The sequence below is a fragment of the Stegastes partitus genome, unplaced genomic scaffold (assembly GCF_000690725.1).
Source record: "Stegastes partitus isolate 25-593 unplaced genomic scaffold, Stegastes_partitus-1.0.2 Scaffold516, whole genome shotgun sequence".
In the NCBI taxonomy this organism is placed as follows: Eukaryota; Metazoa; Chordata; class Actinopteri; family Pomacentridae; genus Stegastes; species Stegastes partitus.
Window position 1 is genome coordinate 232792 of NW_007578247.1, and position 16381 is coordinate 249172.

At 43.9% G+C, this 16381-nt stretch overlaps 1 protein-coding gene across 2 annotated transcripts in view; it reads left to right on the top strand.

Moving 5' to 3' along the window:
- gfod1 (glucose-fructose oxidoreductase domain containing 1) overlaps positions 1-16381 on the top strand; it is a 55988-nt gene that overhangs the window by 12582 nt on the left and 27025 nt on the right. Inside the window, exon 3 of one of the 2 annotated variants that reach the window (XM_008287714.1) lies at positions 2506-3287. In XM_008287714.1, the coding sequence (XP_008285936.1) occupies positions 3035-3287 (253 nt within the window). In that variant the 5' untranslated portion in view covers positions 2506-3034. Of the gene's footprint in view, positions 1-2184; positions 3288-16381 lie in introns of those variants that run through there. The other variant, XM_008287713.1, reaches the window with a different exon arrangement.

A 16381-nucleotide genomic window follows, 5' to 3' on the forward strand; every position in this document is an offset into this window, starting at 1 on the left:
TTCAAACTTAGACCTGATGATGGAGCCAAATAAGAAGTCAGCATTGCCACAACACATCATCTGGGGACAATGAACCTCCAGTACATTTCTCTGAAGCACATTAGTAGGATTCATCCTCCTGGGACCTTCCATCCGTCCATCATCTATACACCACTTAATCCTCACTGGGGTCATGGGGGACTGGAGCCTATGCCAGCTGATTCAGTGTGAAGGAAGGGGACACCCTGGACAGGTCACCAGTCTATCACAGGGCTACACTTAGAGACAGACAACCAAGCACACTCATATTCACACCTACGGACAATTTAAAATCACCAATAAACCTCAACATGTTTTTGGACTGTGTGGGAGGAAGCTGGAGAACCCAGAGAGAACCCACACTGCACGGGGAGAACATGGAGACTCCACACAGGACGATCCCGGGTGTCCTCACCAGGATGTGAACCGGTGACCTTCTTGCTGTGAGGCCTCCTGGGACCTTCAACTCCAAAACTGCACATCATTCAGTGGACTAGCTGCTGTGATGATTCAGTCTTACTGTGACTAAAAATTCCAATTTGAATGTCCAATTTAAAAATGTCAAAAACACTAATAATGTGAGAATCTAATGATATCACAGCAAATCCAAGTGAGATGGGAGGATGAGTGACTGAGGCCATCACATCTCTTGCATCAGTTAGCGTCGAAACAAACTCTCATCTTGGCCCAAAAAGTCCCTTCAGTTGGTCTGTGCAGTGAATTGACACATTCTGCCTGAGTTTTTAAATATTTATATCCACAGATTAAAAGCCAGTTAATCAACTGCTGGAGTAAAATCCTCAGTGAGGCCACAGTGTGTGAGACGTCTGCTTTATTAAACCCAGAATTGGACGATGCAGAGAAGAGCAGCTCGCTGTGGACTCGGCCTTGATGAAATTCAAATCCTCTGTTCACTTCAAAGGCTCCTGATCCCTGCTGAAGAATTCAAAGTAGCTCCGCTCCGTCATCTCTTAAACCTGGAAAATGATGCTTTTCCCGCTGACAGCGTCTGTCTAGCAGCATGTGTCGGTCTGTGTTATTTGGCTCTGTGAGGCGTAAAGGCTGAGGTGTCCTGCAGGGTTAGATGCTCAGTTGTCTGTGAAGCCGGGTGAGGAGAGCTGCCCACTGGAGCTTGGTACAAAAGTTGATTCTTAATTAGATGTTTTGGCAGAAAATCCTTTAAAGCATAACTGGAAACGCTGCCAGTATGATGTAGCACCTTTAAAATGCTCTTGTTTCCTTTCAGAAAATGACAGCCCATAAGAAATACATGTCTGTACCATATTAATGTTAAAGTGATTATTTTAAGAGTTGTCACTTCTTTTCCTGAAATGACTGTAAGCAGACTGTGAGAAGAGCTTGGATCTGATTTCATAGAATAAATGCAGCACACAGAAGAGCTCCCTCAGTGTCCCTTCACTTCAATGGGCTCGGCTGCATAAGCCTGTCCAGGAGCTGAAGGGTTAAACTGGGAGGAGAGTTAAGTGTGAGCGACGTCAAGTCACACAAATACACAGAGAGAAACCGGAAAAGTGCAGTTAAATAAAAGCCAAGTGACTTATTCATCAGTGATTGTACAGAAAGAATGATCCAAGTTAGTTGTGTCAACATAAATCACAGTTGGGCTGCAAGATATTGAAAAAAAATACATAATACACTATAAAATTTAATTTTTCTGCAATACATATTACAAAAATCCTCCTGCTGTTGGTCACTGGTTTTGCTGTGCACATCTACATGTCAACAACCTGTCTTGTGACTAAATTATAAAATGTAAAGAGCAACTCTGCATCCAGTAAGCATGTAAATAAACACTTTTTTTTCTATGATGTTATTTATAAAATAATAGTTAAAGTTATTTACAATTTTTATCCATAACATACACAAGTTTTCTTTGAAAAACCAGCAAATATCCGGAAAATAATGATATTTTATAGAATACATGCAGTATAAAATAGAGTCATTTTACAGTCAAACACTGTACGCAAACAGTTAATATTTGTAAAAACTGATTCAAACATTATTTACAGGTTTGACCTTTTGGTTTGTTTACAGTAAACATGCAAATTAACCCTTTTTTCTATGATTTTACTAATTTGCAAATTTGCAAATCAGCAAATCGCAGGAAAAACTGTAAAATAATAGTAGATCGCTCAAAAAAAAAAAATAGAGTTAAGAACGGTACTGAAGTTAACATGTTAGTATTGTGTAAATCTTCACATTCTAGAGGAATTAACGGTGTAACGTTACATCTGATATAGTTTAAGGCACAAAAGTATTATTTTTAAGACTTTAAATACTTTGACACACAGGTTTCAGTGTTTATGGTTCAATCAACGACCAGATGGAGTTATATCTCTGGAGCTCACTTGCTGATGCATAGTTGCGTCAGTGACGCTTTTATGTTGAAAGGACGCTACTAGCGGCTCTTCCGGTCAGCGCGTGTGACTTGACAGCAGGTCTGTCTGGGCTCAACATCAATAGCAGCCTTCAGCAGAAAGCGCTGCTGCTGCTGCGGGATCCTCCGGGGAGCGGGCACAGGGCGACGGGCTGCTTCTGCCAGCCGGCCGTCACACACACACACACACACACACACACACACACCGGGCCTCTCAGGTGTCACACCCGCATCTGGAGGAGCGACCAGCCGGGAGAAGAACCGCCGGACCGGGGAGGAGGTGACATGCCCTCCGCCGCTTGGCGCAGTCAGTGCGCTGCTCGCTGTCAGCTACGGAGCGGAATGGTGCATTTGAATCCTTCCTTTTAACGCCTGACTCAAGCCCGCATCTGTCTCCGGATTATTTTAGGGGGAAAGCAGCAGTTGACGGCGGATCGCGGAGCCGCCGGAGAATGCAGCAGCGCGGCTGTGAGCCTGCAGGTGGATGGCCAACCTGACGGTGCCGCCGTCCCTCCGATCAGCCGCTGCCGCTGCAGCAGCAGCAGCTCTGGCTTCAGCCGGAGCTGCAGAGACTCAGTGAAACCAGACAGAACCAAATCGGACGAGTAAAGCCCCGCCATGCTTCCCGGGGTCGGCGTGTTCGGCACCAGCCTGACCGCCAGGGTGATCATCCCGCTGCTCAAGAACGAGGGCTTCGCCGTCAAAGCGCTGTGGGGCCGGACGCAGGAGGAGGCGGAGGAGCTGGCCAAGGAGATGAACGTACCGTTTTACACCAACCGGATCGACGACGTGCTGCTGCATCAGGATGTGGATCTGGTCTGCATCAACCTGCCGCCGCCTCTGACGAGGCAGATCGCAGTGAAGACGCTGGGTGAGTCTGATGCTGCTGCTGCTGCTGGTGCAGGGATGGAGGAGGAGGATGCTGCGGGCCTGGTGTCGCTGCTACACACAGCAGCTCTGCCAACTCTGTCATGTCCTGCAGCGGAGCAGACTTAGAGCAGCTAACAGGTGTGGTTGTGGATGAGCAGCATCACATCCTGTCAGCAGTGAAGCTGCTCCCAACATGGAGCTGATGTGCTTTTGAGCAGCACCTCCTGGTGTGAGCCTGAGCAGACGGTTCATTACTGAATCTATGTGCACAGAATATGAAGCTTGACCTTGTGACCTTCTCTGACAGCACAGAGCAGATGCAGTAACTGTTAGAGTTCCCTACTTGTCCTTCCAGTGTGGTGCTGATGCTGAATGCGGGTCTGACTGGAGGTTAAACGTTGGTCTATGCAGGCTGTCTGTGAACAATGTCCTTGGTCAAACATGAGGCTTGACCTGTGTTGGTGAAGCTGTCAGCCCCAGAGAGGAGGCCTGGACGCTGCACACACAGAGACGGTTGTTCTAGTTTAAATCTGGAGCAATGCAGCTTATTTTGGAGATCACATTCAGAGCTGTTTGAAAGAATGGTGGCAAGGACCACTGAGTTCTACTCCACACAGGCTTTATTTCAGCCTGCAGTTTGGCAGCAGAGCTCAGCTGGCACAGAGCGCTAATAGGTCAGGTTTGTGAGTGAAAAACAAAGATGAGAGGAAACGGGTTTCCATCTGGAAGCACACAGGGCATCTTAGAGGAGCGGGGGAGTGAATGCATGCAGGGTTGTGAGGAGATAACGTCTCCAGATCGTTTGTTTGATCAACAGATCCAAAGTTAATGATGACGTGAAATTGACCAGAAGGCAGTTTGGGGCGTTTTACTGACATTTATCTGCAATAATTATTAACCTGAAAATATCTGCTGAAGATAGAAGTTATCTCACCGACACACTCATACCTACATGTTTAATAGATTGTAGTCATTCATGTAATGACAGCAGAGTCAGTGTCATAACCTCCTAGCCAGGAGGGCAACGCAGTTAATCATAACAATAAATCACTAACCTTGAAATTAACTGTATTGTTAATGAATACATAATAAATAGATTTAAAGACTCTCATCAACTCTTTGGTTAAAGCAAAAAGGCCACAAACCTCCTCTGCTTCGTATCACCTCAGACTCACCATCTGATTAAACTCTTGATCACATCATGTGATCTTCATGTGACATAAAAAAGTTTGAACATCTCCAGTTCAATGACAACAAAGTCCATCTGCTGATGAGGATCAAAAAAAAAAACTCCAGAAAACCTACTCAATGGACCTCAAGGTGTGATTCACATGGTGGCTGCAACATAGAAATGCCTTTTTAATTCATGTTTACTATGTGTTTAATTTAAAACTGTTGATTGGCTGTTGCTGGTCATGTGTGACCCGTCAGACGGTGCTGTGGAGGGAGGCAGCTGCATCAAGTAGAACATTTTAAGTTTATTTTATCAGCAGTTGTACCACTAACTGGAAGTCTGCTGAACATCAGACCTGATAGTTGACTCCAGCTGCAAACATCTGAAAAACTGATGTGTTCAAGCGTCACATACACGGATACACTCGGCCTATCCAACATAATTATTCAGTTATAGGATATTGAACTATGGTGGCTTTGAATCAAAACAGCAAAGGGGTGACTAAGAATCCTGTGTTGGCTCTGAGGGCCTGAGATGAAGGTTGTCTGAAGCAGGTCTTCTGACTGGACTCATGTTCACAGATGCTATCAGGGAGCTACTTTTCCTTTTTGTCTCCGTGGTGTCGCCAGACTTGAACCACACGATGCAGAAATGTTTCCTTATAAGCAGCCTGTTGGGTCACACAGACAACCTGGCTGAAGGAGGTGTGTGTATGTTAGACTTCCTCATGGTTGGAGAGTCTCGGTGTAGAAGTTGTTCCTCGGCGTCCCAGCATCAAGATAAGGCCTCTGTGGCTCCATTCATCCTCACACTGCTGCCTTGTTTCCTCGTTGGCTTCGGTAAAGTGTGTGGAGCGGCAGCGTGAGCTCACAGGAGGGAAGGGCCTGATCAGTAGATTCTGTTTGCTGTTTGTGTCCCGTACCTGCCCACACTAACTCACAGGCTGCACCGACGACAAGCACAAACACAACGCCAGTCTGATGCACGTCACGGCATTCTGTAAAGTCCAAACATGAGCAAAGTATGAAGGTCTGATCCTGAGCCAGAACTGCCGATCACGTCCCAGTGAACCTGACTCAACCTGCACACCAGCCGCTGCAGGCTTGTCAATGGCCATTCTTCCTCTCCTTCCTTCTCTTTCCTCTCCGCTCATTTCCTCATGGCTTCATTGTGTGAGCACCGCCTGTTCCTTCCCTCCCACCTCTCTTCCTCGGCCGCCGTCACCCGGCCAAGTCTGGGTCCGATCCTGTTTGTGTTCTGTTGGACGGCCAACACAGAGCGGTGTTTGCAAATTCTGTTGAACTCGGGCTCAGTAATTAGACAGAATCGGTGCTTTAGAGAATGTGTAGTTTGGGATTTCATTGTGTTTCAGGCAGACAGCTCACTTTATTGGACAATAATCACATAGAATTGATCATTTTTGTTGCTACTAATTATTTTCAGTATGGATTAAGCTGTTTCTTTTTAATCAGGGTGTCTATAAAATGCAAGAAAAACATTTTCTGCAGTTCAAGCTGACATCTTTAAGTTGCTTGTTTTTCTCTGACCAACAGCAGAAAACTGAAGGATTCAGGATTCAGACGATGCATTTATGCTCAAGAAATATCAATATATTTATCAATCAAGAGTTCTGATTATCAGTTTCAAATAATGCAATTAACAAACAGAAAGGCTGCAATTTTGAATAGACTTCACACATGTGACCAGAGTTTAAATACATGCCGTCCTCCTTGTGACCGTCACGTTTTGATGCTATCTGGTCATTTTTTAAATCTGTTATACAGGAATGTTGAAATGAAGCTTGATGATAAATCCAAATTGCAGGAGCTGCCAGGAAAACTACAAGTTAGTGAAGAAGCTGAAACAGAAAGCTAAGAACAAGACCGTTAGACTGATACTTCATGGTGGCCATAGGCTGCATATAAAGGATGGATGTGACCAGCAGGGGGCGACTCCTCTGGTGGTAGAGAGAAGTCGGATTGTATTGAAGTCAAGGAGGAAATGAACCCGCTTCCCCCTCCATTTATTACCTCAGTAAACGTTTTCCTAATGAGTTTATGGTCTCAATCACTCGTTTCAAGTCTCCTTCGGTGCAGCGTGATGATCATTTAGTAAATTATGGTCCCATTTAGCGTCCAATAGATGATAATGCAGCGTATGTTTTAGGGTGAAGCTGTCTTGTAAATGACGAGCTGCTACCACATCACTGTGTGTAGCGTCCTCCAGTTCTCAGTCAGATCCACACCTTAATGATTATGTCTGGTTTTAAAAACAACAACAATATGGCAACAGCCAAATGTCAAACTCCAGGCTTCAATGGTGGTACAGTGGTTCATATAGCAGTATGGATTAGGCCACTAATTGGTTCTGTGTCTACCATTAGATTGTCACTATTTTGATCAGTGAGTCCAAAAAGTCAAAATTCTCAGATTCCAGTTCCTTAAAATGTAAATATTTTCTGGTTGTTGGTTCCTCTATGCCAGTAAACGGAATCTCTTTGGGTTTTGCACAAAACAACACATTTGAGGACGTCATCTTGGACTTTAGGAAACACTGGTTGACTTTTTCTCGAACATTTACTGACATTTTATAGACCAAACAACTAACAGGATGATCCACTGTGGACATGGTGACGTCACAGTGGCTGCATCAAGCTTTAATCTACAGTCTGAAGTGGGGACAAACATTTAAACAAAGTTACAAACAAACAAAAAACCCTAAGCTTTGACAGGTCTTAGATCACTATGTCAAATCTGAAATCATTATTCTAACACATTATGCACGTTTGCTGGTCATTAACATCCAGTTTAACGTCTATCTGAACACATTTGGAACATGACAGGTGGTAACACGAGCCTGAATCCAGCCAGAATGTCTGAAAGCAGCAGAAACTTCACTTCATAGAAAATGGTGAGTAATCATCTGCATTAACATCAGTGGACCGTTGTATCACCACCAGACGTCAGCCAAACTTCCAGTCTCTCTGTGACAGTTCTGCTGAAGTCTTACTCAGTGAGCAGAGCAGCAGCTGTGGGAGGCGGCACAGCTCACTTCCTCTTCTGTCAGGGTGTGAGATCTGATAGTAATCAGCCTGTGGCTGGATTATTGCTTACCTCATGAGCACACTTGGTGAGTGTGATCACGCTTCTTCAGCTGAAGAATGTGGAGACAGTCACCAGTCGTTTGTTAGTCGCTCTTTATTTGTCTTGAAGCTCCTGCAGGGTTTGTCTGAATCCTGACTGTTGTTTGTTTGAACTTTGGTCATTTGGAACATCCTTATATTACATCAATAACATCAATTTAAAAATGAAGTATCACTGGACTGTCAATAGACCATGTGATCCATGCTGCTTCCACGGCTGACGTCTGATTACTGAACACGCCTTCTAGACTCCTGCACCAGATCGGCTGTTAACAATCAAAGAGCTACAAAATTAAATGCTCAATCACTGAAGAGAGATGTAAATAGATGTAAAGTTAGTAGAAAAAGATAAGAGGATGTGGGTGTCTTGGGGATAGGGCGATAGGGTGGTATGGCCAAAAATATTGATCACCATATAAATGAGAAAATTTGCGACATAACTGACGATATAATTGACGCTGGACAAAATACTTCAAAACTGCACAACTTTATTGGTGCAAATAAAAACAAAAGGACAATTTCTTTTCCATTTAGCAAGCAGCTGTTTTTGATGTGCATTACAGCTATATTGTACCAAAATCAATAGTGCATAAGTTGTAAATTGCTTTGTATAATAAAAGGCATTTCGAATGGAAGTGGGCTGACAAATCCTGAGCAGAACAATGCAGAGTATCCACAAAAGTAGAGTTGCTTTATAGCAGCAGGTGAATATTCAGACTGACGGGGTGGAAGTGGGCGGGACGCACAGGCAGGACTTGGCTGCTACTGCCAGTTCAGGTTAGTGGTCACAGTTCTGTTTCCACCATCGGGTGGTGGCGGCGGCGGCAGGAGAGGGTAGTGGAGGGTGGCAGGCGAATATTCGGATCTCTAAATTGCTGTGCGGACACCACCACAACGACCAAATGTTCCGACATTCAGGTCCAGATGCGCTGCGTTCGCCCTCCTCCTCAGTCGCCACCATGCTTCTGGCTCCATGTGCATTAGACTGGAGAAAACAACGGGGCTGCACGTTTCACTCACATTTTATCGTGTTCTTTCAATTCCATATCATCCCCTAACATTACACCAGTACTACTGTGCACGGTATGATATGACCCAGCCCTACTTGGGGACCATGTCCATCTGTGTCCATGTTGTCTCATCGTCTGTCCACAGCTGTAGGATGTGTGCAGTAACAGCCATTTAGTCGTACATTTCACATTACTGTATATCAGGTTGTTTATTTCTCATTCAGTTATTGCACCGAATACACAATGTAACTATTAATTATGTACAGTTGACATTAACCAGCTGCCCGTCTCTGAATCGTGTTCTCAGTCTGGCTCCTCCATTCACTCATGCTGGGGCGATTAAATGCTTGTGTTAACCACAGGGACTCGGGGCGATGAGGAAAATGGAAAAGCAGCCGTACAAGTCAATGAGACACTGCTATTCAGGTTCTACCTGCACAGATAAGCACACTTGGTGTCATTACAGCAAACCAGCCGGTCTTGTTGAGCAGCATCTCTCCTTCCACAGGGATTTCTTTCACTGTTTTCTCTTTCTTACTACGTTGGCATTCCTGAGGCGTCTGATGTCACTCAGGCTTTCTGTGTGAGCGGGAGGCGGCGGCAGTGGAGGGAACCTCACACCAACACTGAGCTGCCTTCACTTGTGTGAGCTTTAAGCATTTTTCTGGCCACTATTTATGGTTTATTTAAAAAGCGTGATTTCACAAATCAGAGGAGATTGGAGCTTACATTTCCAACACACTGTAGTCTGAAGTGTTCTGAGCCTTATGTGAGATACAGTTTATTGTGGTGGATTGTAAGTGTTGCAGCAGAAGTAGTTACGACTTTTAAAGCAGACGGTCTTTATTGTTTGTAGACCTTTAACCTGGTCTTGGGTTTAAGGCTTGTGAAGACAGTGGTGCAAGAAACCGAGCATAAAAGCTGAGAAGGCTGATTTTATGTCTTATAGGTTTACAGTTTACAGGCTTGTTTCTGTTTGGAGGCGTCATTCAAATGCTTCTCAGATGTCCTCTCATGAACTTAAAAACTCTGTCCAGCTTTACTGCCCCACAGTGAATGGACATACTTGACTTATACTTACACAGTTGTTTTGCAAAAAAAAAAAAAACAATACACGAAGTCGGTCCACTTTTTGCAGAGCTTTCCACAATGTAAGGTTTTCCTCACATGAAGGGGTTTATGATCTGGAAAATGCTTTTAAGTTTACCTTTTTTTTGTCAAAATACTGACAGATAGCTCCAAATGATTACACATTACTATATCCAAGCTACTGACATTTTTGTTTGGGGCTGAAACTATTATTCATTCATTACTCTAATGATCAATTTTCATTTTTATCTTGGAAAAGTAATCGTCGTCCTTTACCAGGGAACAACTGCAGCTCTTCTGCTGACTTTTCATGCTGTTTGTGCAGCGGGTTGTGTTGTTGTGGGCCAGATGCTGAGAGGGAATCTGAGAGCTGAACTGAAATGTAACACGAGCAAGAGTTTCAGGTGCGCTTTCTGTGCTTTGTGTTTTGGCGTTGGGAGGAGGAAGTGGTGGGAGAGGAGCCCTTCAGCTTGACTACTGCGTCACCGCGACGGTTTTACCACAATGAGCAACAGCCGTGGAAGCTGAGGCGCCCCGTGACGCGTGTGAAAAATTCCCTTTAATTCGCTTTGTTTCGTAATTTCTACGATTGTGAAATGCAGCAAATCGAGTAAAAATGAAACACAAACCACAAGTCAGTCAAAAAAGGTCACGCAGCCGAGCATGGCGATGTGCTGACTGACGCCACATGACTGCTGAACAAGAAACCACGTTTAGTGTTTCCTGCATCAGAATCATCACTCACAATGAGTATTACGTCAGGGTGAGTCCGTCTGTCTGGGTCACTCATATACAATCAAATCAAAAGAACTGCTGAAAAGTTTCATCTGTCCTTTTTGAAGTATATCCAGCATTAATCTGATCGCTCAAGTCGGTGATAGAAGGTATCAGGTGTCTCCTCAGCGTGTGCTGAGCTGCACAGCCAGACGCTTGCTCATCGCTGCAGACTGGACCGCACTAAGAATAGCATCTAATGCTCGGTAGATGGGCAGTTTGGGCAATTACTCATCTCTCTAACCTGTGTTTTTATGTGGGCAGTAGGTCAAACGATTATGTGCAACGGGAAAGACGTGACGAACCCACGGACAGTCAGTTCCCCCTGGTGCTGTGGAGCGTTTTAGCATCTTTCAGCTCATTGCTTTGGTTGTAATGCCTGCAGCTGTAGTGTTTGGGTTCTGCCCCAGCGCGCTCATCAACCTTGTTCACACATTGTTAATAGTGTGAAGCAGCTAAAGAGTCAGATGTTTCCTTCGGTGGTGGAGGAGACCAAAAACAGAGCTAAAAGTGGAGCATATGTAGGACACAGAACCTCACGTGAATGCTAATATTGTTTTGTGTCAGCTTATAAACCCTACTAGGTTTAAATGCTGCTAGGTTAATTCATTTTAATCATTATTTTATTGCATATGCTTAATATATTGGATTTTCTCTTGTCACAGTGAAGAACAATCATTTATACTGGCTTGTGAAAGGCTCCTTGCATTGGTGAAATCAGCCTCTATTCCAAAAACTTCAATACATTTCTTCTTCTTAAGAGTTTGTACAAAATTAAAATACCTTTATTTCTCATGGCAGTACATATTTAACATATCAGGGTCACTGTAATCACACTGATGTGTCACACTAGTGAGCTGAATGAGAGCCTGATTCTCTACAAGCACATGACACATCATCATGAATAAATAAAATTAGGAATGATTGTACTCTGCTGCTCTGCCCCCAAACAGCCAAAACAACAACAACTGGCTGTGCTGCAGAGCTGTTAAGACTTAACCCGAGCACCCTTTGGAGCTGTAACACAATCAGGGAGTGTTCCCTTAAGTTGCCTCAAGACCGGCTGTAACACAATAGAGCTTCTCGTTGCCAAATATAGTTTCCCATTATTTCACGCAGAGAAGAGAGAACGAAATAATGGTTGGACTATTAATGAGATGAAGCAGAGAGCGCTGTGAGGTTGATTAATGCCTGGCCTCCTTAGCATCAGTTTTTTTTTTTTTTTTTGGACAGCCCGGCAGTCAGGGAAAGTTTTAATTAGATGATGAAACCCAGTATTTTACCTGCAATGATCTGTCACATGTCTGTCACATGCAGGACTGTGTCGAATTCAAGACCTGCTGACAGCCCTACAATAATTCTCTTAAAGTGTCGTATTTACATTCAGATTGTGTGCCGTTTAAAAGTCTTTTACATGTCAGCAGTGTGCACATAATGGAGGATAATGAGCTGCAGACGAAAACCCAGCAGTGAGCAGGAGAAGGCGCTCTGAATGATTTAGTAACCCCTATAGATATGCGCACACACAGGTATAAATGTTTTAGTAAGATGCCATCATCATATGAGAGCTTATCTGCTGCAGAGTAAACAGCATGTGACATCTGCGTGACTTTTATTTTTATTATTATTGGCATGCCCTGAATCACGGCATTGGTTTGTCAGCGCTCTGATGAGCTCTCAGGCACCTGCTCTGAAGGGCCACCCAAAGGCACACAGCTATTTATAACCTGACTGCAAAGGGCAAGCGGGCGTCATCATAAATACATGTTCCACCACGGATGCTCTTATGCAACTGCACTTCCGACCTGTGATGAGCTCTTTGGCAGCCCATTGAGCTGGTTTAAAGGGCTAGCACACCCAAAATATACAGAGATCAGAAAGTTGTATTGTTTCCAGCTGTTCTGTGTTTCCTTGGACGTTAAATTAGTGTGGCATTCATATTGCGTTGGAGCGTTGACTTGGTGTTTGTTTTTTTGGATGTTTTTCCATTTACACAAAGGGCATTACGCTATTTCTGGACTGGATTTGTGGAAATGCTGTCGAAACCTCAACGAATGCCCACATGGTGTTGGTTATGTGCTGTTAATCACTGTCGCTTTATGACGTTTAACAATTGACAAAACGAGCACACCGTGTACACAGCGGCCATTTTGACATTAAAGAATAGGTAAACACAGGGGATGACATTAATGTTTGGGTACAGAGCTTTAATTAATGTCACACCTGTGTTTACCTACTATTCAATGTCAAAACAGCTCATAATAAAAAGGTGCATAGTGCTAGTAAGGTAGTTTTTTTTCACTTAGCTAGCAAGCTAGCAAGGTAGGCTAACTAGCTTGCATTCAAAAAGTCTGGGCTAGGTAGCCTAGCGGAAAAGCAGAAGCCAAGAAAAATCCCAATCTTATTAAGCCCTTTTGAGAAAGCTGGCTTTACTGTTAGTAATTCAACAAATCTCTTCTTTTACAACGTTAAACATTTGCGAATTGTGCTGTTAAGTTTGAATTCCACTTATGTCAGCTAGCAAGGTAGCGCTAGTTGAAGATGTTTCACTGCTCATTAAAAGGTTACTTAAGTTCAAAATGACTAGGGGGGATTTCCCAGGCATTTACAGAGCCTATATTCTGCTTTTTGGGTTTTTCCCTTTTCTTCAGCGTGTTGTGTTTTTGCTGTTTTTTTGTGCACGTAAACCTGCAAACTCCTAAATCCACGTCAAAGGGACAGATTCTCTCCCACAGCTTCTTAATTGCCTGAAGCGCCTCGTTTGAAATGCAGGTTTTTCTTCCGTTACTACAACACCGTCTAACACATTTGCATAATGCCTGCCGAGGGGTTAGTTTGGCGTGCCGTCAACCATCAGAGCAGACTGGGCTTTTCAGCGAGGGGATAGTAAAGACACGGGAGCTAAAATGGAGCGTTTTAGACAGACGGTAGGAAGAGATGCTGCAGCAGCATAAGAAAAACTAGGGTTTTTTAAACAACAAAGCAAGTAGACAGGTTTTAGCAGAACCCCAAAATACAATTATATACAAGTAAATTAGGTTAATATGGGCTCTTTAATCTGTTATGGGGTTGTTAGCCTCCTTAGGGTCACTGAGGTCACATATAGGTCTCTGACCCCCCCGGCCATCATGGTAGTTGTTGGGATCTGCTAAGGTGAAGCTATGGAAAGGCCTTGAGCCGTCTGGGAAGAGGTCTCAGGACTGCATTGTTAGTGTCTGATGAGTGGTGTCAGCTCCTCTGTTCAGTGATGGTCATCCCAAAATGTGATGTAGATGTAGTCTTTGAAGATTCTTACATTTATTCCGATGCCGGCCTTCATACAAAATCTGTTTCTCTTGGACATGAACATAAATGGTGGAATCGCAGCAGAAAAATACACTTTTTTTTGTTCTTAAAATCTGAAGTACACAATGATACAGTAGGTACTGATTATATATTTTTAAAATCTTAATTTGTTTGACTTTAATAATGAGTACAAACATCGAAGCATGCAAGATTATGCAAGAAACTGTTTGCCTGCCCTTTTAAACTTTCAGGAGGACTTTTTCCAATTCCAATTCATCGTACTCAGCTCGCCCTAGCTACGTTTACTGAAAGCCTGAAAGAGTGACTACAACCAAACAACACAACTGATTGTAAGCAGGCTTGGAAACACTTTCCAATCCAGAAAACAGAGCTTTATTTTCTTCAGGGTGTCTTCTCTTGTATTCACCAGCCTGATGGATTAAGGGCCTTTAGGTTGAGCCGTGTTTCCGAGCGGTTTTGGTCCAGACGAATCAACAGCCCTCTCAGATGGAGTCAGGCAGGAGAAAGCCTCGGCTACAGAAGTATGCTGCCATTCCCATGCCTTCTTTTTTCAGTGTCTGTTTTTTCAGCACGAATTTCCCACTGGTTCACGTTCATGTTCTCCTGGACGCCCTATTAACATGCTAATGACGGCCTGAGAGTGTGTGTGTGTGTGTGTGTGAACGAGTGTGTGAGAGAGACGATGAGGAGCGGCGAGGAAGAATGGCGGAGAGAAAGCTTGTCTTCCTGTGAAATTGCCTTTGTGTGTCAGATGAATGGCTGGATGGGGGAGGCTCTTTCAGCCCACCGCCACACCGCGCTGACAAGTGAGCATTCCTGTAGGAAAGGGGGAAAGTAGAAAACCTCCTCGTCCCCGCCCCGTCAAAGTCCTGCATGGACCCATAAGGAACTGTTGTGTGACGGTGAACTTGGGGTTCAGGCTTTGAATGAGGAATCACATTGTGTTATTAAATCCAAGGGCAGGAGAGAGGGAGAGCTTTTCATATAGGATGGGACCGAGGCAGGGTTTCAATATGGAATAATTCTGTATTATTAGACCGGACTCTAATGAGGATTTTTCCTCGCTGTTATTAAATTTGAGTCCGGCAATGGAGGATAGGCTTTCAGAGATTTACAGCTTAGCATCAGAGGGTTAATCTGTAAGATGAGGAGGACTTTCCCTTCACCCTTTGCTTTCATTTTGATTGTGGACAGTGGAGAGGTGACAGGAAAGGAAGGGGAAAGAGCGAGTGAAAGGATGGCAGGCAGCATCGGGAGCCTTCCACTGCATAATTCAGGGCAGGTGCGAGGTGGTGTAAATGCTTCCAGGAATGGACCTGCCCTTTCAGTCCTACTGTTTCCACTGTGGTGACGGCTTCAGCAGGATCTCCAGTAACTCCAGTTCTACGAGCACGTAGGAAATAGAATGATGGAGGATTGTTCCGTAAATATGATGAATTTAACATTGCTGATGGAGGTCAGTGAGGAAATCAAGCGTAGAGAAAAATGGCTGTTGTTGTCCTCTCTGAGTTTATCAAATCAGTGTTGAGCATCCATAGCAGTTTTTTTCATCGCTGCTCAGTGGAACCTACTCCAAGGTTCTGAAAGAGGTTCTACATGGGTAGTTCTTGCAGTTGGAACACGCTCAAAGGTTTGGGTTGCCCTAAAACAGCCTGCATGTTCTTGCTGTGGACTTTTTCCAAAACTAACTTCAACCTCAGGATAGAAAAACTACAGAAACCAATGATGACCAAGTTGAATCCACTGAGACTGCAGTCGTTGCCAGCATAAGGGCTGGACATAATTCATTATCACAACATCAGATACTGGTGTCCACATAGGTGCCATATTAAATACAAACACCAACATAGTGTGTCTTTAGTGTCTTGGTAAGGTGTTGGTCCACCACAAGCTCTGAACAGCTTCAGAGCTCCTTGTCATAAATTCTCCAAGTCTGTAGAAACACGAAAACTTGAACACCATCCTGACAAAAGAGATCCCAAGGTTTGGTGTTGTGCAATTCTGAAATCAAACTAAAGCAATCCGATAGTGGCCGACAGATGTAGGGCGTGGGAACAAACACGATGTCAGCTTGTTTTAATCCATGTAGCATGTCGTAAATCACAAGCCCTATTCAGACATGGTATACATAAAATTGCTGGCATTGTTAAGCTGTTAAAGAGACAGCTTTGTGTTGCTTAAACCTGCGTAACTTTTGCGTAAATGTTTCTTTAGGGCTTTATTCAGACGTGCCAAAACCGTTGCTGAAAGATTAATGGTGGACGTGTTATATTTGGTGTCTAACACACAAGATTACACACTAGAGGACAATGTGTAAACTGTAAGGTCACCTGCCAAGTTTTATTGATGTAAGTGAAGCCATTTTTGGAAAATACTTTTGCTTGTGTTTACAAAAGGTCCAAAAGAATTCCTCTTTGCAGTCAGACTTGACCTTTCCGAATGATCACTCTCGGCTTTGGTGACTGTAGGAAAAAATGTCTTTGGTCAGTGCATTGTAATCATGTGGTTGCCTTTCTGCCTGACTGCTTTCATTCAGAATTTTATGTTGAAATGGAAACTTTGGAGTTACCACGACTGACCTTTAACGGTGGCTACTTTAC